Source organism: Canis lupus, chromosome 19, assembly GCF_048164855.1.
Source record: "Canis lupus baileyi chromosome 19, mCanLup2.hap1, whole genome shotgun sequence".
Lineage (NCBI taxonomy): Eukaryota > Metazoa > Chordata > Mammalia > Carnivora > Canidae > Canis > Canis lupus.
The window spans coordinates 50,033,656-50,056,297 of NC_132856.1; the positions used below are offsets into that span (position 1 = coordinate 50,033,656).

The 22,642-nt window shown below is 48.9% G+C and overlaps 1 protein-coding gene and 1 long non-coding RNA gene across 8 annotated transcripts in view; one reads left to right on the top strand and one right to left on the bottom strand.

The window, feature by feature from the left end:
- ADGRL1 (adhesion G protein-coupled receptor L1) overlaps window positions 1-8,126 on the top strand; it is a 65,498-nt gene extending 57,372 nt beyond the window's left edge. For 5 of the 7 annotated variants that reach the window (XM_072787004.1, XM_072787003.1, XM_072787005.1 and 2 more), the window contains 10 exons: window positions 72-281; window positions 372-592; window positions 795-861; window positions 1,294-1,385; window positions 1,903-2,071; window positions 3,047-3,175; window positions 3,346-3,442; window positions 3,536-3,664; window positions 3,841-3,858; window positions 4,265-8,126. In XM_072787004.1, the coding sequence (XP_072643105.1) occupies window positions 72-281; window positions 372-592; window positions 795-861; window positions 1,294-1,385; window positions 1,903-2,071; window positions 3,047-3,175; window positions 3,346-3,442; window positions 3,536-3,664; window positions 3,841-3,858; window positions 4,265-5,007 (1,875 nt within the window). In that variant the 3' untranslated portion in view covers window positions 5,008-8,126. The remainder of the gene's footprint in view (window positions 1-71; window positions 282-371; window positions 593-794; window positions 862-1,293; window positions 1,386-1,902; window positions 2,072-3,046; window positions 3,176-3,345; window positions 3,443-3,535; window positions 3,665-3,840; window positions 3,859-4,264) is intronic. The other 2 variants (XM_072787007.1, XM_072787009.1) reach the window with 1 other exon arrangement.
- Window positions 1,496-22,636, bottom strand: LOC140610684 (uncharacterized). Its single transcript, XR_012012243.1, has 2 exons — window positions 22,345-22,636; window positions 1,496-2,058 (listed from the first exon to the last, which is right to left on the bottom strand). It is a non-coding gene; the product is annotated as an uncharacterized lncRNA (long non-coding RNA).
- Window positions 22,637-22,642: the final 6 nt, after the last annotated feature.

The following is a 22,642-nucleotide window of genomic DNA, read 5'->3' on the forward strand; positions in this document are numbered from 1 at the left end:
TAGCACCTGGCTGAGCCTGGCCATGTGCAAGGCCAGAGGTGCTGAGCGAGCTCCCCGCTCCTGTCCCCCAGTACCAAGGTCGCATCAATGAGCTGCTGCTGTCAGTCATCACCTGGGTGGGCATCGTGATCTCCCTCGTCTGCCTGGCCATCTGCATCTCTACTTTCTGCTTCTTGCGGGGGTTACAGACCGACCGCAATACCATCCACAAGAACCTGTGCATCAACCTATTTCTGGCTGAGCTGCTCTTCCTGGTCGGGATAGACAAGACACAGTATGAGGTGGGCCGGGACTCGGGCAGAGGCAGGTAGGAGAGGTGGCACTAGCCCAGGCAGCCCCTCACCTGTGGTGCCCCTCCCTGCCGCCCCCAGATTGCCTGCCCTATCTTCGCTGGCTTGCTGCACTACTTCTTCCTGGCTGCCTTCTCCTGGCTGTGCCTGGAGGGTGTGCACCTCTACCTGCTGCTGGTCGAAGTGTTTGAGAGCGAGTACTCCCGCACTAAGTACTACTACCTGGGTGGCTATTGCTTCCCAGCCCTGGTGGTAGGCATCGCGGCAGCCATCGACTACCGCAGCTATGGCACCGAGAAGGCGTGAGTGCACCCCCCTCCCCCACTCTCCAGGTCTCTCCTCCTGCCTGGCTCCCTGCTCAGCAGAATCCCTTGGGCCAGGACCCTAGGCACTGGCCTTCCTCCTCCTGAGATCGAAGGCTACAGCCTGCAGAGTCCCTGGGGGCTAGGATGGGAGGGAAGGGCTTTCCCGCCTCTGTCTCCCCAAGCCCTGCTTTCTTTATAGCTGCTGGCTCCGAGTCGACAATTACTTCATCTGGAGCTTCATTGGACCAGTCTCCTTTGTTATCGTGGTAAGTGGGAAGGTGGTACCTCTAGTTCTATATCTCCTTCCTTCACACAAGCTAGCCTTGACCCCGGAGCCCTGCCCTACTCTCCCCAAGCCCTGAGAGGGCTGGTGTGAAAACCATCGAAACGGAGCAACTAACTAAGAAGACAAGAACGCAGCGGGTCTGTAAAGCTCCAGCACCAAGGCCTGTCCATCTAGGAACTGATTTGAGCCCCTGCCTTGTGTCAGGCTACAGGCCCTGTCCTCTCGCCACTAGGAGCCACATTAACAGACAGTTGTTACCAGTCAGCAGGCACCTGAGGGCAGGTACAACAGCAGAGGAAGCCCTGAAGAAGGGGGCATTGAGGCTGAGACTTGGCCAGGAGCTCACTCTGGGAGGTGGAGGGACCCCAAGGGACCTCCCGCAGCCTAGCCTCTCTCTGTCCCTCCCCCCCAGGTGAACCTGGTGTTCCTTATGGTGACCCTGCACAAGATGATCCGGAGCTCATCTGTGCTCAAGCCTGACTCCAGTCGCCTGGACAACATTAAGTGAGCACCCCTTCCCCACACCCCCGCCCGATAGCTCCATCCATACCAGGCCTGGTCTCTCCCAGGGCTTCCTAAAATGTGATGCACTCACCTCCAGTACCACAAGATGATTTTTAAGGACAAATGTGTTTTTATTGTGCTTGTTCATGTACTTAACAAGTATTAGAAAACATATTAACATATCCAATCTGTGCTTTGGGGGACATAACTGCTTAGGGTGAGGCCAAGTTAAAAAGGTAAGTCCAATTCAGTGCAATTTAAAGAGAAATGAGCAGCAAAAGGTAGTTTAAGGATCTGGAAATTCGGCCCAAGGCTGAAGGCAAATGACTGACCTTTGCAAAACCCCAAACCCCAACCTCAGGCCCAGGCTGGGTCAAAGTACCACTGTAGGTGATCTGCCCAAGGCCTGTTTCTTTGCCAACAGCATCCAGACCCCTCTGAAGAGGGACACAGCAGGGCAGAGAGGTTTGTCCACTGGCAGGGACTTTGACATCCCTGTCCTCTCTCCCCTCCCCAGATCCTGGGCCTTGGGGGCCATTGCGCTGCTTTTCCTCCTGGGCCTCACCTGGGCTTTTGGCCTGCTCTTCATCAATAAGGAGTCCGTGGTCATGGCCTATCTCTTCACTACTTTCAACGCCTTCCAGGGGGTCTTCATCTTTGTCTTTCACTGCGCCTTACAAAAGAAGGTGAGGTCAGGAAAGGGGTCCAAGTGCCTGCCTTCTGCAGTGGAGTCTGTCTGCTGTGAGGGGAGCACGAGCTTGGAGTCAGGGAGGACTTAAGCAGGGGTAAAGAGGGTTCTGGAAAAGAGCAAGATATGACAACCTGGGGAAGCCAGAAAGCAGGGAGGATTTGGGGAGCTGGGAGAGCAGGGTTGTGGTAGCAGAGGACCAACCCCCCACCCACCCACCTATGATATGGGGGCACCAGTCAGGTGTGTGGGAAGGAGAGAACTGAGTATCACCCAGACAGAAGGCTTCCACTTCAATAGTTAACGAGATAAACTGTAAGTTTTATGGTGATAAAGTTTCCTTTTTAGCCTCCTTACTGGAGCCCACAAGCTCACACAACCCTACCCAGGCCCCACTTCCCTTTCTCCCCTTCAGCCAAAGCAGAGGAGAGCTCTGCTTTCTCTCGAACAACTAGATAAGACCATCCTCAGGGCATATTCCTGCTCCTCTCTCTACAAGGTCTCCTATCCTATTTACTTCAGATCTTTGCCGAGATGTTTCCTCAATGAGGCTTCCCGGTCTATTTAAGATCACAACCCCACCCCCAGACACACACACATCCCCACCCACCAACACTGCCTAACCCCATTCCTGGCCACATTGGTCTGCACAGCACCTGACAGCATCAGACCTACACAATGGGATCTTGTTTGTATCTACACATCTTTACCAAAATTAGTTCTCAGAGGTAGGGCTGTGTGAATGACTTGTTCTGTATCGTCCCTGGGGCCTTAACTATGCCTGGCACATAGCAGATGCTCATTAAAGACCTGTTGAGTGAATGGACAAGAAAGTGACATGGATGTAGAGAAAGGGGGATGGGCCTGAGCAAGCAGAGTGCCTGCCTGACCGGCTGGCTGTTGTGAAACAGGAAACGTTTCTGAGGCTTGCAGGGGCACCCACTGCCAGCTGCCTGTCCTCCTCCTCCCCCAGGTGCACAAGGAGTACAGCAAGTGCCTGCGTCACTCCTACTGCTGCATCCGCTCCCCACCCGGGGGCGCTCACGGCTCACTCAAGACCTCAGCCATGCGGAGCAACACCCGCTACTACACGGGGACCCAGGTACCTAGGCAGGGGCCAGGGCACGGAGCAGGGCTCCCTGGGGCTGAGTACTGGATCCCAGGGCCTAGGAGACAGGGCAGCGCTCAGCCAGGCCCAGCCCAGGTCTCAGAAAGATCCTGGAGGGTGGGCAGCCCAGGGGTGGGGGGCTCACATCCAGGCTGTGTCTCCAGAGCCGAATCCGGAGGATGTGGAACGACACCGTGAGGAAACAGACGGAGTCCTCCTTCATGGCAGGTGACATCAACAGCACCCCCACTCTGAACCGAGGTGAGATCACGTCCCTTTGCTCTTGGCTCTATCCCTCAGGATTCCTGGGCCAGTGTCTCTGGGCCACTTTGTGACCCCTGATGTTCTGGACAGGTACCATGGGGAACCACCTGCTGACCAACCCCGTGCTGCAGCCCCGTGGGGGTACCAGCCCCTACAACACCCTCATCGCCGAGTCAGTGGGCTTCAATCCCTCTTCGCCCCCTGTCTTCAACTCCCCAGGTAAGCGCACTCTGGTACAGGAAGATGACAACAGCCCGGGTCAGGGAGTGTGGTGGGGTCTGCATCCTGACAGTCTCTGCTTGGGGCATCCTATTACTTCCTGAATTGGAAACTGGGCTTGACTTTCCAAGCACACTCTCACTTTCTCTCTCTTCCCTCCTGGCCTGCACCAACAGGGAGCTACCGGGAACCCAGTAAGTGTGACTTGCGGGTAATATTTCCGAGGCAGAATTCAGGTGCCCCCTCCTCCCAACCCCCCGCCCCCCATACAGCTAGAGGGGGTTATGTTTGGCCCTCAGGTAGGCAATGAAGGTGAGGGTCAGAGCACAGGAAATGGAACCTGGTCACTAGGCCTCCTCACTGCTGAGATTCTGAGCCTCCCAGCTGAGAGGAGACCTAGGGGGAACTGGTGTGTGTCCCCACTTCCCACCCCCATTCCACCAACTTGATATTGGGCTGGTATCCCCAATGCCAGTGAGGAAGAATGGGAATAGGAGATCCCAGCCCTGGGGGAAGCAGGCACCCCCTCTCCCATGTGCCCGTGCCCATGCCCTTGTGGCTTCCCAGCCTCCTCCTGAGCCAGCCCTCTTTTGTCGGCAGAGCACCCTCTAGGAGGCCGGGAAGCCTGCGGCATGGACACATTGCCCCTCAACGGCAACTTCAACAACAGTTACTCCTTGCGAAGTGGAGATTTCCCTCCAGGGGACGGAGCCTCTGAGCCACCCCGAGGCCGGAACCTGGCCGATGCTGCTGCTTTCGAGAAGATGATCATCTCAGAGCTGGTACACAACAACCTGCGGGGCAGCAGCAGTGGGGCCAAGGGCCCCCCACCACCCGAACCCCCTGTGCCACCTGTGCCAGGGGGCGGTGGGGAGGAAGAAGCAGGCGGGCCCGGGGGTGCTGACCGGGCAGAGATCGAACTTCTCTACAAGGCCCTGGAGGAGCCGCTGCTGCTGCCCCGGGCCCAGTCGGTGCTGTACCAGAGTGATCTGGATGAGTCGGAGAGCTGCACTGCGGAGGATGGGGCCACTAGCCGGCCCCTCTCCTCCCCTCCAGGCCGGGACTCCCTCTACGCCAGCGGGGCCAACCTGCGGGACTCGCCCTCCTACCCGGACAGCAGCCCCGAGGGGCCCAGTGAGGCCCTGCCCCCACCCCCACCTGCACCCCCAGGCCCCCCTGAAATCTACTACACCTCGCGCCCACCAGCCCTAGTGGCCCGGAACCCCCTGCAGGGCTACTATCAGGTGCGGCGGCCCAGCCACGAGGGCTACCTGGCGGCCCCGGGCCTTGAGGGGCCAGGGCCCGATGGGGATGGGCAGATGCAGCTGGTCACCAGTCTCTGAGGGACCTCATGGACCAGGGGCTGGTGGCCCAGGCCGGGGAGGGAACCCTGGGTGGGGCTCTGGTGGGAGAGGGAGACTCATGGAAGCAGTGGCTGGTGGGCCACTCTCTCCAGGTGCCCGTCAGCCGTGGGCCCTCTAGGCCCCTCAGGAGCTCTGCCGTGGGGGCCTGTGGTGCAGGGTTCACAGACAGGGTTTCCTACCAGCCACATGCACCAGCTCGATTTGGGGGGAAGTGCAGTAAGGAGAAGCCAAGAGGTCCCCCAAGGGAGTAAGGAAGGAGAAATTGGATGGGTGCAGCCCACTCTTTACTTACCCCCCTCTCCCCCACTTTCCTGACCCCTGGAGGGAAATGAGGGCTTTGGTTTCCCTGGGCCAAGGGCCCTACTGAGTGGAACCTGTCAGCTGCTCCTCTCTCTGCAGCTGGAAGTGCTGCCAGCTACAACAGGAAGGAGCAGTGGGAGCAGACAGACAGGTCCTCCTGGAAGACAGTTCCCTGCTCCTGGAGACTGGGGCCTCTGGCCCAAGAGAAAGCCCCAGGGCAAGAGGAATGGGCGGTTGTGGCTGCTGGTTTAAAGGTGGAACTTTCTTTGAAGCTCCTTCCCTCTGCTCTTCCTCCTTGCCTCCCTAGCAAGCCTGCCCATCAGCCTCCTCAAGTGCACCCAGTGACCCCCTCCCTTGGGGTGACTCCTGATGAAGCACAACTCCCCACAGGGCCCCCAGCCCACAGGGGTGGCCATATCTGGGCAGTTCCCAGTCCTGTGGGCTCGGCTATCTGGGGAGCAGATTTTGGGTCTGGATATCCCTGGGGAGTGGGTCCTGGGCTTGGATCTTTCCCTAGGGGGCCATCTTACCCCTTCCTCTCTTCTCCTCCTCCTCCCCCATTGCTGTAAATATTTCAACGAAATGGAAAAGAAAAAAAAAAGACAAAAAAAAAAAAAAAAGAAAGAAAGAAAATCTCATCACTTGAAGCCACCGGGAGCCTGTGGCCAGCCAGCTCGGGGCTTTCTCCGGAGCAGAGTGGCGCCGCTGGGCCCTGGCAGCCAGGACTTCTCTGTGTTTGTGTGCATCCCCAGCCGGGGTGGGCGGGCCGCCAGAGCAGCTTTTTACAGTCCAGAGACAGAAAACAAAATCTAGAAGCAACAGCGAAACAAAGAACCTGTTTCCTTCCCGGCACCGTTTCTGTCGCCTCTTTCCCTGCTCCGCCTGTTCCCTGGCATCAGTCAGCCCTCCTGGGGCGCGTACCTCACTGCCTGCCCCAGGACTGGGGCCTGTCTCCCCCCTCCCCTCCCCACTGGCCCAGGGGAGGCACCCTCACACCCAAAGATGCTTTTGCCAAGATGGCTGCGCTGTTCCTTTGAGTTCCTGCTTCTTGTATATTGCTTCTGGGACTCTGGGCTGAGGAAGAAGGGACTCCCCACCTAGAGCAGGTGATGGGGAAAGGGAAGTGAAGGCAGCATGTGGTGGTTGTGACGGGGAGGCGGGAGGTGGTGAAGTTGTCTCTCTTTGGGCAGGGGGCCCCCAAAGGTGAGTGATCACCTTCCCTACCCTACACCCTCCTGTGGGGGAGGCAAAGCCAGGTACCAGGGCCTGCAGTCAGGATACCCTTGTACCGGGGGCTCTACCCCAAACCTTAGACTCCGGAAGCTCTGGGCTGGGGATGTCTCCTGAGTACCTCTTCCAGCACCCACCTCTCCAGCCTCTCACCCTGGCTTCCCACCCCACCCTCCAGCTCTTTGAGAGTAGGGTAGTCCCATTGCCACAGTAGCCCAGCCCTGCCATTGCCATTCTCCCAGGGGTGGCTGTCCACCTCTACTCTGACCCCTTCTTGTCTCTTTTGCCCCTCCCTCTTTTCTCACAAGTGCCATGAGTTTTCAAACATCTTCGGGTCTCAGCCTGCTGCTGCCATAAACTTCTTTGGGTTAAGGGGGGCGGGCTCTAGGGAGGAACTGGGGGGAAGGGACAGGTAGGTGGCTGGAGGAACCCTTTTTGCTGCTAGAAAGCCCCTCCCTTCTAGGGAGCTGGGGCTGGCTTGTCCCCATCAGTTAGGGGAGAAGGGGTCAGACCAAAGATGGTGGTTTGTCCCATGTAGGGAGACAGGTGTGGGGAGAAGGCAGGGTGGGGTCCCATCTCTGGCTTTTTCAAGTAGGAAGGCTTAACCTCTTTCAGCTGAAGACCATGGGTTAGTCTGGATGGGGAAGAGAAACAAGGACAGGGAGTCTTGCTCAGAATTCTGTGGCCTTCCTTGGCGTCACTAGACCAGGAACTCCACTGTAGGAAGAGGCAGCCAGGGGTCTGTGAAGAGCTGGCGAGAGGAGGGACGATGGAGTTGGCCCGGCATAGTCCAGGTAGAGCCAGAGGCTGCCTCTGACACCAGCAAAAGGGCAAGGAGAGCAGGCTTGGTGGGAGAGTTCTCTGGGGGGACTGGAGGCATCCGAGGAATCTGCTTCCTTGTCCCTGACCAGCCCTCCTATCTCTCCAGACACTGACAATCAAAGGGAGAGAGGGTGGGGCAGGTCCCTAGGTTCCCATTCTGGCCAAAATCACCAAGGTGGATTCCCAGGCCTCAAAGCTGCATGGCAGGGCCCCCTGGTGGGGTTGGACACCACTGCAGCCTAGTGCAAAGCCACCCCAAGAGCCCAGGTGTCCCCTCACCCCGACCAGACCTGGTGCCTTGACACCCCACCCCAGCTGGGACGGTATAGAGAAGGAAGGGTCTTGGTTTCCTCTCCTACTCCCTTCCTTGGGCTCCTGAATTCATTTGCTTTTAAATCTAATATTTTTCTCAGTCTTTTTTTTTTGGGGGGGGGGGTGTTTTTGTTTGGTTTCCCTTGCCTTCCCTTTCTGTCTCCACCTCTTTCCCTGTGTTTTTCTCACTGTGTTCCTCTTCTTTCACCCGCGATTTCTCTGTGTCCATTTGGGCCTCCTCCCCTCTCTCCCATGCCCCCCAGTCCCTCCTTGGTCTCCTTTTCGATATGCCAAACCAATTTTGGGTCGAGTGCATTTAACGAGAACAAAACAAAAGGCTCATAACAAGAACGTTTCAGAAAAAAACAAAGTTTTAAAAAAATTGTTGAGTCAAAAAAAAAATCAAACAATAAAGAAATTAAGATTTCTTGGAATAACAAGAGTGGTGTGACTCACTGGGGGGTAAGAAATGGGTGAGTGGACCTGCTCGAAGTATCCCCATGAAGCTGACATAGCAAGGAACCTGCACTGCAGCATTTTGAACCATGGCAGAGGCCTGATGAATCACAGAATCGTTAATGTTTGCAGAGAGCTTTATAAGTTTCTAGGCCTGGCTGAGCACTTCAGGTGCAGTTTCTCTTTGAATTCTCATAAATGTTCTAGGATGGAGGTTATGAGATATCCATTTTCTAGATGAGGAAACTGGCTTACCGTGCCTACATGCATGCCCAAGTCTCCCTGGGCCAGGCCACTGTCATGTCGAGTCTCAGAGAAGCCCTTCAAGCTGTATTTAGAGCAGAGCACAGCACAGTAACTGTATGCTGTGCCTGTCTCATTCCAACTCCCTGACTCCCACACGCGGCTAGAATGGTACATTTTCAAACATGACAAGGTGGAACTGCATCATGTGTATTTCACATTCTCAAATATAGCTGCCAGTGCTGAGAGAGAGGAATGACTACTCAAACAGTGTAAGCATCTCTCTCCATGCTTCTCTGCCTTCAACATCTGCATCCTGAATGCCATATTCTCCTAATTATCTTTCCACTTCTCCAGCCACTCCTTCCCAGTCTCTGCAGCTGGCTTCCTTCTCATCTCTCCACTTCTCAACACTGGTGAGCCCAGCTACCTAGACTCACTCCCTGGGAGATCTCAGCCTTGCAGCATGGTTTTATTTCTTTTATTTATTTTTTGCAGCATGGTTTTAAATAACTATAAACTGATGACTCCCAAATAGCTCCAGCCTGAACGTTCTACCCTCAAGTTCCAAATTCATACATATCAACTACCCACTCCACATCTCCCCCTGGGTGTCTGGTAGGACTTCAAACTTAACCTGTCCAAACCTGTCCCCCCAGCTCCTCCCATAAGCTCCCTAACCTCAATTAATGGCAAGTCTATCTGATGATTCCAGAATAAAACCCTGAGGTTCCCTTGTACTTATATCATTGTTCAACCCCCATCTAATCCGACAGTGAATGCAACAGTAGTTCTAACTCAAAAAATATCCATAGTAAACTAGTTCTTACCACCTTGGTTCAAGCCACTGTTGTCTCACCAAGACCGCTGCAACAGTCCCCAACTAGTTAGTTCCCTTTGTCTTTCAGGCTTTTCTCAAAACAGATTCGGAATGATCTTGATAAATATCTTGTCCTTCCTCTACTCAAAACTCTCCAATATACTCCCCTCTTGCCCAAAGGCCAAGGTCAGCCCAACAGCCTACAATGACCTATAACACTCTACATCAATCTCATCCCCATGGCTCTCCTCCTTCCCTCTACTCTAGCCACAGTGGGTTCCTCACTATACACAAACATGCAACAGCACCTGCCTCAGAGCCTTTGCACTGACCATTCCATAGCGTTCATTTATTCTTCTGCAGGGCTTATGAAAATCAGAGCTTCCCAGGCCCCTCCATTTAAATTGCAATTGGCCCCTCCAGAATTCTCTACCCCACACATCTTGCTTTGTCTCCCATAGCACTCCTATCTAGCAAACTAAGGAATTTTTGGCTTTTTTATTATCTGCCTTCCCGACTAGACTGTAATATAGAATGTTTTTTTTCACTACTGTTCCCCAGTGTCCAGCACAGCATCAGACACATAGTAAGTGATCAATAAGTATTTGTTAAAGGATGAAAATATGAAATGAGCAGAAGACCCAGAATGAGTCTGAAACAGGAGTTACAAATGATGGGAACTATGAATCTGCCACTTCCTCCACTGCTCTCAGTTCCAATGTGCCCCTCACAGTGCAGTGCTAAGGTTTAATTTAGCATAGTCCTGAAACCTAAGTTCAATATTTTAGCTGGTACCCAACCCAAGAAAAGGCAACCTGTTCCTATGCTGGAAGAGAAGCTGATTCTCTGGACTTACTGAGAGATACTCTGTGGGCAAGTTTTGGGGACTTCAAAGGATAATAAATTTAACTATATATGATTTTTAACTTCATGCTCTAATTTTTCTTAAAGATTTTATTTATTTTTTTATGAGAGACACACAGAGAGACAGAGGCAGAGACATGGGCAGAGGGGAGAAGCAGGCTCCAAGCAGGGAGCCCAATGTGGGACTCGATCCTGGGTCTCCAGGATCATACCCTAGGTGGAAGGCAGGTGCTAAACTGTTGAGTCACCCAGGTGTCTTTCATGCTCTGATTTTGAAATCAAATCTCTGTATGAGATTCTACAACATGACCTCTATATCCTTTACTCTCGCCAGCACTGCACACGTCCTTCTCTGCTAGCACAATCTAAATCTGTTGTGTCGGATGCCTAGGACCCTTGGGTGGTTGCTAGTGGCACACGTACATACCTGGGGCAATCACTTGCATGTGCCCAGGAACAGTAACATGAGATTAATCACTTAAAGTTCTTTCCTACATTTCATCTCATTTAATTATCACAAGGTATGTATTATTATCCCTATTTATCAAATGAGGAAACTGAAGTTAGAGCAACTAACTGACTTCCTCAACAAAATTACTAAGCAGTTCAAAGGATCTGCATCTTGTAGATGCTTTCCATGCCCCAATTTAATCCTTTCAATGATGCGACGAGGCAGTGTTAGCCCCATTTTATGGCTGTAAAAGCTGAAACTCAGAAAGGTTAGAGAATGTCCACACATTCACTCAGCTAATGAGAGTGCTGAGCCAGGCCTCCATCCTGGTCTTCTGATCCCAGGGGTTGCTTCTAGGGATGTCTGTATTCAGCTGCAATTGCCCATTCCCCATCACTGTTCACCCATCCCACGCGGCACACAATAAAGGAGGCTGACAATCTGGCTCCCCACACCAAAGGAGATGCCCACTAACCATGCCACACCCCAACAGTCCCCATGCAGCTAGTAGTAGGACTGTTCAGAGTGGGAAGGCCTTAATGCATAACAGAAGATTCGTTTTATTTTTTTTAAAAAAGCTTTTATTTATTTATTCATTCATTCATTCATTCATTCATGAGACACAGAGAGGCAGAGACATAGGCAGAGGGAGAAGCAGGCAATCTGTGGGGAGCCTGATGCAGGACTTGATCCCAGGACCCCAGATCATGACCTGAGCCAAAGGCAGATGCTCAACCACTAAGCCACCCAGGTGCCCCAGAAGATTTTCTTTAGACTCTCAAAAGACTAAAGGCACTGGGGACCTCTGTCCTTTAGAAAACCTCCTCCCTGCCACAAACTCCTGGGAAGGTCTGGGGGAGCCAGGCTGAGGTTAGTCCTCCATCCCCACAATATCCACCAGCTTATTTTGCTCTTCTCTTACCCCTTCAAACCAGTCATGGAAACCAGCAGTGATGATAGGCCCCTGCTGGGTTCTTCCTCCCCCATTTATATCATGTTCACTTCATTAGGATTCTCCTACCAAAACCCTTGCAACTGCTACTCTTTTCTATCTGTCCTGCCCCTTGTCTCCCACAGCCCTCCACCTCCATCTAAGTGATCCCACCCTCTCACACCTGAAGCCCTCATTGTATTCCAACCAGTCCTCTCCTGGGAATCATTCCTAAGGAATCACACATGCACATGATGACTTATAAGCAAGAAGGTTCACTGTGATCAGGCTTCTGCAAGTGAAACACAATGAATAAAATTTCAGCATAGAAAATCATTACACAAATCATGCACACATCAACAGAATGCATGTAGCCATTAAAAACAATGACGCAGCGCAGTCTGGGTGGCTCAGTGGTTTAGCGCCGCCTTCAGTCCAGGGGTGATCCTGGAGACCCGGGATCAAGTCCCACATCGGGCTCCCTGCACGGAGCCTGCTTCTCCCTCTGCCTGTGTCTCTGCCTCTCTCTGTCTCTGTGTCTCTCATGAATAAATAAATAAAACCTTTTTTTGGGGGGATCCCTGGGTGGCGCAGCGGTTTGGCGCCTGCCTTTGGCCCAGGGTGCGATCCAGGAGACCCTGGATCGAATCCCACGTCGGGCTCCCGGTGCATGGAGCCTGTTTCTCCCTCTGCCTGTGTCTCTGCCTCTCTCTCTCTCTCTGTGTGACTATCATAAATAAATAAATTAATTAATTAAAAAAAAAACAAACTTTTTTTTTTTAAAGATTTTATTTATTCATGAGATACAGAGAGAGAGAGATAGAGAGATTTTATTTATTCATGAGATACAGAGAGAGAGAGATAGAGAGAGGCAGAGACACAGGCAGGCTCCATGCAGGGAACCTGATGCAGGACTTGATCCTAGGTCTCCAGGATCATGCTCTGGCCTGAAGGCGGCGCTAAACCGCTGAGCCACCCAGGCTGCCCAATAAATAAAATCTTAAAAATATATAAAAAATAAAAACAATGATGCAGAAGAACATTAAATGACATGGAAACATATTCATAAAAAGACTGTGCAAAATGTTAGACCATAAAGACAAGGTAAAGTATGACCCCACCTTTTTAAAATGACATATATGCAAAAAAGTGTATATACTGTCATAGAACACTGTTTGCATATGTGTGCATGTTGCCTATGTATGTGTGCATATTGTGGAAGTAATAAAGTGAAACCTCACTTAAAATGGAGTCAAGAGGCCAGAAGGGGGAGCTCGCATACCCCAACACTAGTAGTCCTTTGCAGACCCAAGAGGAAGAGAGACACCTTGCAAGTGAATGCTACTTTACTCCCCCAGCAGGAGGAAGATTTTTCTCCCCCTTTCCCCAACAACTCTCGCCACTGCACAGCAGCCCAAGAGAGACAGACAACTCAGCCAATAAAAAGCCACCGTACCTGAAGTTCCCAGTTCACTCCAACGGACTTTGGTTTAACAGCCTTTCCAATTTCCTTTTCTCTATAAAAGAGTATACCTCTCCTTTGTTCTCTAGAATTGCCTCTGGTTACGGTTTTGTCACAGCTTGCAAGTTCCAAAATGCAATTCTCTTAAACCCACTTTTGCTGCTAAAACTGGTAGTTTTATTTTTAAGGTGAACATTACATATGTGCATATACACACACACACATAGAATATGCAGAATATAAAGCTACACATCAGAATATTAACAGTGGATAACTTTTACTCTCTTGCAATTCTCTATTTTAAAAAGATTTCTTTAAGCCTATCACTTTATTTTTACTTATTTATTTTTAAAGAGAGAATGGGAGGGGGGCAGAGGGAGAATCTTAGACTGTGCTGAGCACGGAGTCTAACACAGGTCTCAATTTCCCAACCTGAGATCATGACCTGAAATCAAGAGTCAGAAGCTTAACTGACTGAGCCACCCAGGCGTCCCCCATATAGTATTGTTGTAATAGATAGAAGTATTTGTGTGTCCTACTTTCTGTGGAATAACAAAAACCAAGAATAACTGATACCTCTGAAAAAAAGCACCAGGTGTTAGAACTAGCCTTACAAAGATTGGTTCTAATGTGGTAATATTTAAGAAAATGTGGTGTTATTAGGCAGCCCTGGTGGCTCAGTGGTTTAGCGCGGCCGTCAGCCCAGGGCATGATCCTGGAGACCAGGGATCGAGTCCCACATCGGGCTCCCTGCATGGAGCCTGCTTCTCCCTCTGCCTGTGTCTCTGCAAATAAATAAATAAAATCCTTTAAAAAAAAAAAAAGAAAAAGAAAATGTGGTGTTGGTATAGGAAGAGACAAGCCCACAGAAGAGACCTGTGACTGGATGGAAACTTGCTCTAGACAGAGGTTACAAATCACTAGGCTAAGGATGGATTCATCCAAAGGCTCTCAAGAGTTTTGGTCTTGGTATTCCTTTACCCTCTTAAATTTAATGGGCAGTGTTTGGGGTGACTAGGTAGTGCACAGAGGATTTGGGGGGACAGGAAAAACACTCAAGACTATAATGAGGGCAGCCCAGGTGGCTCAGCGGTTTAGCGCCACGTTCAGCCCAGGGCCTGATCCTGGAGTCCCGGGATCGAGTCCCACGTTGGGCTCCCTGCATGGAGCCTGCTTCTCCCTCTGCCTGTGTCTCTGCCCCTCTCTCTCTCTCTGTCTCATGAATAAATAAAATCTTAAAAAAAAAAAAAAAAGACTATAATGATGGTCGTCTGTCATCCATTTATCCAAATCCATAGAGTGTACAACACTAAGAGTGAACCCTAATGTAAACTACAGGGACTTTGGGTGATAATGATGTAGGTTCATCAACTATAACAAATAGACCACTCCAGTGGGGGATGTCAACTGGTAGGGGAGACTACACATGAGGGAAGGCAGGGCAGGGGGCATATGGAAAAGCTCTGTACCTTACTCTCAGTTTTCCTGTGAACTTGAAATTGCTCTTTAAAAAAAAACAACAACAACAAAAAACAAACAAGCAAAAAGGGGCACCTGGATGGCTCAGTGGTTGAGCACAGGCTGTGATCCTGGCATTCTGGGATCAAGTCCCACATCAGGCTTCCCACAGGGTGCCTGCCTCTCCCTCTGACTATGTCTCTGCCTCTGTCTCTCATGAATAAATAAATAAAATCTTAAAAAAAAAAAAAAAAAGAAAAAAATTAACTCTTAAAAAAATTAATGAGGACTCTAAAGAGCTGTTCAAAGGGACAGGGATTTTATCTATGTATATTTACTAAATTAGAAATTAAAACTGGTGGAACGCCTGGGTGGCTCAGTGGTTAAGTGTCTGCCTTGGGCTCAGGGCATGATCCTGGAGTCCCGAGATCAAGTCCTGAATAGGGCTCCCTGCACGGAGACTGCTTCTCCCTCTGTCTGTGTCTCTACCTCTCTCTCTGCCTCTCTGTGCCTCTCATGAATAAATAAATGAAATCTGGGCAACCCCGGTGGCCCAGCGGTTTAGCGCCACCTTCCAACCACAGCGTGACCCTGGAGACCCGGATCGAATCCCACATCGGGTTCCCTGCATAGAGCCTGCTTCTCCCTCTGTGTCTCTGCCTCTCTCTCTCTGAACCTCTCATGAATAAATAAATAAAATCCTTAAAAAAAAATAAAAATAAATTAAATCTTTGGCAGCCCAGGTGGCTAAATGGTTTAGCGCGGCCTTTGGCCCAGGGCGTGATCCTGGAGACCCAGGATTGAGTCTTATGTAGGGCTCCCTGCATGGAGCCTGCTTTTCCCTCTGCCTGTCTCTCTCTCTCTCTCTCTCTCTCCATGTGTATCTTATGAATAAATAACATATTTTAAAAATAAATAAATAAAATCTTTAAAAAAAGAAATTAAAACTGGCAATTTTAAATATTTAAATTAGCTAATACATCAGATGTTAACATAAATAACCTATCTTGTGAGAATAACTATACATTTTTAAGAACAAAGTAGTGAGGTACACCTGGGTGGCTCAGTTGGTTAAAGCATCTGACTCTTGATTTCAGCTCAGGTTGTGGTCTCAGGGTCATGGGACTGAGTCTTGCGCGGGGTCAGCCGTGCTCGGTGCAGAATCTGCTCGGGATTCTCTCCCTTTCCCTACGTCCCTCCCCAAAGCCTGCTCACACGCAAACATGCTCTCTTAAAATTTTTTTATGAAAAAATTAAAAAAAAAACAACAAAAAACAAAGTAGGGGGGCAGCCCTGGTGGTCCAGAGGTTTAGCACTGCCTTCAGCCCGGTGTGTGATCCTGGAGACCCAGGATCAAGTCCCACATCGGACTCCCTGCATGGAGCCTGCTTTTCTCTCTGCCTGTCTCTCTGTGTCATGAATAAATAAAGTCTTTAAAAAAAAAAAAAAAGAAAAAAGAAACCAAAGTAGTGAAAAGAATGGCTTGTACATTTTGTAAAGCTCCTATTATCTGGCTTAATCAAAGAGACCTGGATTCTCACACAGGCTTCTGCAATCAATCTGTTGCAATATGCTGTCTTGATTGAAGTACATGAAGAAAATCCAGCCTCAACAGATACATAACTGGAGGAGGGAGAAGTGCTATAGCCTTTCAGCTATCTGGAGATATTCTACTTTGTTACTTATAGCAAAACTCAAAAAGTAGTAGTATGTTCAAGTTAGTTATAATATGGAATATGAAACTGTATCAGTGAACTTCTCACACTGGTTTATACTGAACCCCACCGTCTATTGGAAAATACTGACCTACTGAATTACTACATTTCACTATACAATATTTTTTAAATCTTCTTTGTTAATATCACCACTGATCTCATCAGAAAAATCTTTCACTATTGAGTTGTCAGGCTAATGGTGAAGAAAAGTTTTCCCAAAGACTATTTGGCTTTAAAGCTCGAATTTTATCAATTGGCAAGAAACCATCAGTTGTCCTCGAAGTGATCAGCTCACTTCTTTCATTTCTGAGAAAACATCTGCCAAATACCCTGATTAACTGCAGTCTATCATTCTTTCAAGTAAAACGGTGTTCCATGAAAAAAAGTTACTAATTTCACTTCAACTTAAACAACTGTACAAGTGCATTACCTCAACTACCATCACTCTTCAGCAAGCAGAAGTGCTGTATGCAAACTTCCCATTTCACCACAATGAATATTAGACTTCCTCACAGGGCTGTTTTAACACAGGTTATTACTTTTCACTGCTTCTTCAAGGACACTCAAGTGAAATTATTTGAACACTGAATGTGTAGCAACAGTGAGGAATACAATGACAACTACTACTACTGTTTGGGGACACTGCATTGCTTCCTGCTAAGGCACCAGCAGTTTTACCCAACCACTGCTTTTGTACCAGTAGGACACAGGACAACACAGCGCACATGAGAAATTCAAGTAACACTTTAGAATTATTATGAAAATAGTTTATCTCCTGAATCCGCAGGGGATCACATTTTGAAAACCACTGAACTACTCAATAAAAAAACCAGGGACAACTGGTTTCTGTCTGGAAAAAAACTAAATCACAGTCCTACTTCACATCAGAAACAAAAATAAATTCCAGGTAGATTTTTTAAAAAGCTAACTATTGGGACGCCTGGGTGGCTCAGTGGTTGAGTGTCTGCCTTCAGCTCAGGGCATGACCCCGGGATCTGGGATCGAGTCCCATATCGGGCTCCTTGCACACAGCCTGCTTCTCCCTCTGCCTGTGTCTCTGCCTCTCTCTCTCTCTCATGAATAAATAAAATATTTTAAAAATAAATAAATAAATAAAAGCTAAATATGAAACATAAAACTTCCAGAAGAAAACACAGTAGGAAATCGTATTGACCTCAGGGTTAAGGTTTCTTTTTTGTTGTTTTAAGATCTTATTTATTTATTCATGAGAGACACACAGAGAGAGGCAGACACACAAGGAGAGGGAGAAGCAGGGCTCCCTGCAGATAGCCCAATGCAGAGCTTGATCCCAGGACTTGGGGAATCACACCCTGAGTCAAAGGCAGACACTCAACCACTGAGCCACCCAGACAGGCATCCCAGGGTTAAGATTTCTTTAGCAAAGCACAAAAACTACAAACTATAAGTAGACTGCTCACTCTGATGACAATAACGTAATAATAAATTCTGATCAAAAGATATCGTGCAAATGAAAAGGCAAAGTGTAAAAAGAACTGCACGAGTTAAGATGAAGACAATGCAGCAGGAAAATGGGCGAAGATATGAAGAGGTAATTCACAGAAGACAAATGGTCAATAAACAGATATAAATAGTTCAACCTCACCAGTAATCAGGAAAATACTAACTGAAACCTACTCATGTACACCCTTCAGAAAAACAAAAATGTAAAAATCTGACAGGACCAAGTGTTGATAAGGACACAGCAATAGCAACACTGCTGGTGGGAGTAAGAACTTCAACAATCACTTTCAAGAGCAGACACAGTGTCTAGTAAGATGGATATCCCCATAACCAAGCAACTCAATTCCTAGATATGTACCCTAGGGAAATTCCTGCATGTGTGCACAAGGAGACATATATAACAGTGACCACTGAAGCACTGTTTGTTGAGAGTAGAAAACTAGACACAACCTAAATATCAAGCAAGAGGTAAATAAATAAGTAAAACACTGTCCGACAAAACTTTCTGCGACCATGAAGCGTTCTCTGCCCATGCTGTCTAATATGGTAGCCACCAGTCACAGGTGCCTAATACACAAAATGTGGCAGAGTGACTAAAGAATTGAAATTTTTACTTAATTTTGATTAACTGAAATCTAAACAGCCACATGTGGCTAACGGCTACCACATCAGACAGCATGGCTATAGCAGTGAAATTAAGTGAATTCGAGTTACATATGTGTAAATGTAGATACACTGCAAAAGCATTACATTGGACAAGAAAAACAAGTTTCAGAAGGTAATGGCTGGGACTAGAGTGAAGCAAGCAGTGTAGAGTTTAAACTTTAGGAGGCACTCACCCTCAGGGTTGTACACCAGGTACAGGATGGACACTTGTGTGACCCCGAGAGTGAACGCCTCCATAAATTTTGGGCCCCAAGTGCCTTGCTCGTCTCACCTTGTAAGTAGATATTCGGTATGCTGTGTCAGGTGTCCCCAAGATCATCCTGGGTTCAATGATTCACAAGGACTCACAGGATTTAGCAAATAGCTGACACACAGCTATATGGTTTCTTACAGTGAAAGGGTACAGAGCAAAGTCAGCCAAGGAAAAAGGTACAGGGTGCAAAGTCTAGAGGAAATCAGGCACAAGATTCCAAGAATCCTCTCCTAGTGAAGTCATGTGGGATGCACTTAGTTCCTACGGGAAAGTTGTGATAACACGTGTGAACTGTTGCCCACTAGTGGAAGCTCATTAGAGACTCAATGCCCAGAGTATTTTGGGGGGGCTGGTCCAGTACCAAAATTCCAGACTCCAAAAGGAAAGGAGGTATTCAACCACACTGTACAGTTTAGGCACCATGAGGTGCTCTTATCATTTACAAGATGACAGAAACCTGGGATCCCTGGGTGGCTCAGCGGTTTAGTGCCTGCCTTCAGCCCAGGGCATGATCCTGGAGTCTCGGGATCAGAGTCCCACATCAGGCTCACTGCATGGAGCCTGCTTCTCCCTCTGCCTGTGTCTCTGCCTCTCTCTCTCTCTCTCTGTCTCCCATGAATAAATAAATAAAATCTTAAAAAAAAAAAAAAAAAAAAGATGACAGGAACCCTCCTGAAATCCAAGTTCCTCGAGACCAGTGAAAGGCCAACCTCACAAACAGGCCTTTCTAAGACAGCAGTCCCATGCCTAAAATGTTAACTCTTTTTTGCACAAATTTATATAAGATTGTAGAACACGATATATAACCAAAAAAAAAAGAACACGATATATAATTCTACATGTTGTTTAAGGACACATGTATATAAAGACGTACAAATATACACAGAAAAACAAACAACAAATCTAGAGTTGTAATTACATTTGAGGAAAAGGAGAAAAGACCGAGGCAGGGTTACACAAGACCTTTCAACTGCATCTCTAAATGTTTGACTCCTTAAGCTGGTTAATGGGCAAAAATGTATTTTGTTGTGCAAAAGTTTGTTTCCACATTCAAGGTACTATATTAAGCCCTTTATACAAATTAATTTGTTTAAATACACTTAGAGGTCAATGTGAGGCAGCAGAGATCTGTGCCCTCAACCAGTTGTCAGTCTACTGAGGGATGATGAGAGAGAAGCATAGTCTAAAACCAATTTAAGTACTGGATCTGAATGCTACTAAGATAATAAAGCAGGGTGATGTCATTAAGGAAGGGCTGCTTTAACTAGAGTGATCTGGGAAGGCTTGAGGGGGACTTTTGAGTAGAACCGTAAGTAGGGACAATGAGACAGCCATGCAATTGTCTAAAGACAGCACATTCCAGGCAGAGGGAACAGCAAATGCAAAACCCTGGGCAGGAATCAGCTTGGTGTGTTAAAGACAGTAAATAAGGCCAGGAAGGCTGGAGAGTGGTGACAAGGGGAAGACTGGTAGATGAGGCCTGAGAGGTCAGCTGAGGTCACCATGCAGGGCCTCCTAAGCCACAGTAAAGATCTTAGGTTTCATTCTAAGTATGATAAGCCTTTGAAGGTTTTAAGCAGGGTAATGACATGATCTGGTTTACAATAGAAGATTATTCAGCCAGCTGTATGGAGAACTCATTACAGGCAGAGAGCCATTTTCTTCATCAGCACCCAAAGTGCTTGTGGCTGATGAGCTTCTCAGGGGGTACAAAAAGGTTGGGGAGGGGTGCATGGGGGGGGATTCCACAACGCAGAAAGAAAACCACAAAGTTGGAACGAATAAGTATTTAATTAAATACTTAGAAAATTACATCATGGCAACTTCATTAAATTTAGTATTCACATAAACAGTTGAATTACATTTGGAAATAACTTGAAAATTAGATTTTTTCAGTCACAAAAACTCACAAGTATGCCCAACGGCTGCCAAGAAATCATAGCTAATCATAAACGGGGATCTTCCTAAAGCCAAATCACCTCAAAGGAAAAACTGTCAATATTTTTAACCACAAAACATTTTTTTTAAACTTAATGTGAAATGTAGATATCCTCCCTCCACCCAAAAAAGTGCCTAGCATCATGAGGCTTTATGACTATACCACCACCACAGAGGTGGCCAGGTAAGAAATGCAAGTGGCTTGAATTGGTGCTGTTCAGGCCTACACTCTAAGACAGAACTGGGGCCAGGGGACCCTTGCAAAGGCTTCTCTGAGAAAAGCACATGTGAACAGGTAGACCTGAATGACAAGAAGGCACCAGCCATGCCAAGAGCAGGGAGAAGAGGTTCTGGTAGGGGTTCCGCACTGGAAATGCCAGGTCAGATTTGTAAGGAACCAAAAGACAGTTTGGCTGAACTGAAGCGGGAGGCAGGGGGAGGAGTGGGCAGTAAGAAACATACCACGTAGAGTCTGCAAGACAATACTGACAGTATTCCCATCCAAAGAATAGAAAACTCATAAACTCACATTTAAGAGTGATCCAATTTGTTTCAGTCCTACACTCTCCAGGAATACGGCAGCCACTTGCCACAGGGGCTTATGAACACCTGCATGCAGATGGTGCCACTGCAGCACAGAACTTGCTGAATTTTTTTTTTTTTAAGACTTATTTGAGAGACACAGAGAGTAAGAAAGAGAAAGAGCGAGCACGAATGGGATGAGAGTAGAGGGAGAAGCAAACTCCCGCTGAGCAGGGAACCTGATGCAGGACTCGATCCTGGAACTCCAGGATCATGACCTGAGTTGAAGGCAGATGCTTAACCGACTGAGCCACCCAGGCACCACCCCCCTCCCCCCACCACTGAATTCTAACTGATTAACGTTTACACTGAAAACCCTGACATGTAGTCCAGCTCCTGGAAAACTTGTAAGCATGTTGGAAACAGACAGCGTGGGCCTGTGGATCTACATTTTCAACTGCCAATTTTATGAAAACTAAAGCCAGACTTATTATTTCAGACGAAAATGCAGCTGCACAGAGCACCTGGGTGGCTCAGTGGCTGATCATCTGCCTTTGGCTCAGGTCATGATCCCAGGTCCAGGCATAGCATCCCCCTATTGGGCTCCCCACAGGGAGCCTGCTTCTCCCTCTGCCTGTGTCTCTGCCTCTCACGAATAAATAAATACAAATCTTAAAAAAAAAAAAAAAAAAAAAAGTTTTTTAAACAAGAAAGAAAATGTGGCTGCAACGGAAAACCCACGGGATTTCGAAGACTTGGTACTTAGTAAAAGAATGGAAGAAAGCTCATTTGTATTTTTTATACCTGTATGTGGGCATAAGATCTTGACTATCCTGGGTTAAAGATAAAACATTAATTTCACCGTTGTGGTGTTTTTTTTTTGTTTGTTTGTTTTTTGTTTTTACTTTTTCTTAAACGTGCTCGCTAGAAAAATGTGAAGCGAGAAGTGTGGCTCGGGTCAACTTTCCACGGGTCGCGGGTGGAGGCAGAGGCTCCGGGGTCTCCCAGGCCGGGCGCGACGGCAGTCAGACCCTGACGAGGGGTGCAGACAAGTTTCTGGTTGTATTATGCAGTCACGAGCCAAGTCAGGGAGTTTTCAACGGCCCCGTTCACCGGGGCGGGGCGCCTGTGGCCCCGGGAGTTGAGTGGCAGAGGCCGGACTCCCAAGTCCTCCTCCTTACTGCGCCGTCCACCTGAAACCTCCCAGTGGCCCTCGAGGAGGCGAGAGCGGGATTCGAACCGGGCCCGACTCCCGGGGCCACGGTCCCAGAGTGCCGCGTGACCGCCGCTCCGTCTCCCCTCAGGGGTGCGACCAACGTTCACAACGGATTCCCCCGCCGCTGGGCCTGAGGGGCCGGGAGTCCCTCAGGGAAGGTCCCGGCAACGCTCACCTGCGAACGGACGCCAGGGCGACAAACGCTCCTCCTTCCCTCTCTCTCTCTCTCTCCACACGCGGCTCAAGCACGCCGGCAGCCGACTTCCGCTTCTGGGCGGCGAATCCCCAGCTAAGTATTCCTCTCTTCCCGCCCCACGACCAACCCAGCCAATCACGTCGCAGAGAATCTGCATCCGCCCTGCCAGACGCCGGCCTGCCAATCACCACGAGAGCCAGCGCCGCCCTTCCCGCCCTCTTAAGCGGGCGCCGCGCGCCACCGCTAGGCGGTTGGCGGAGCTGCCCTCCGCCGGGCT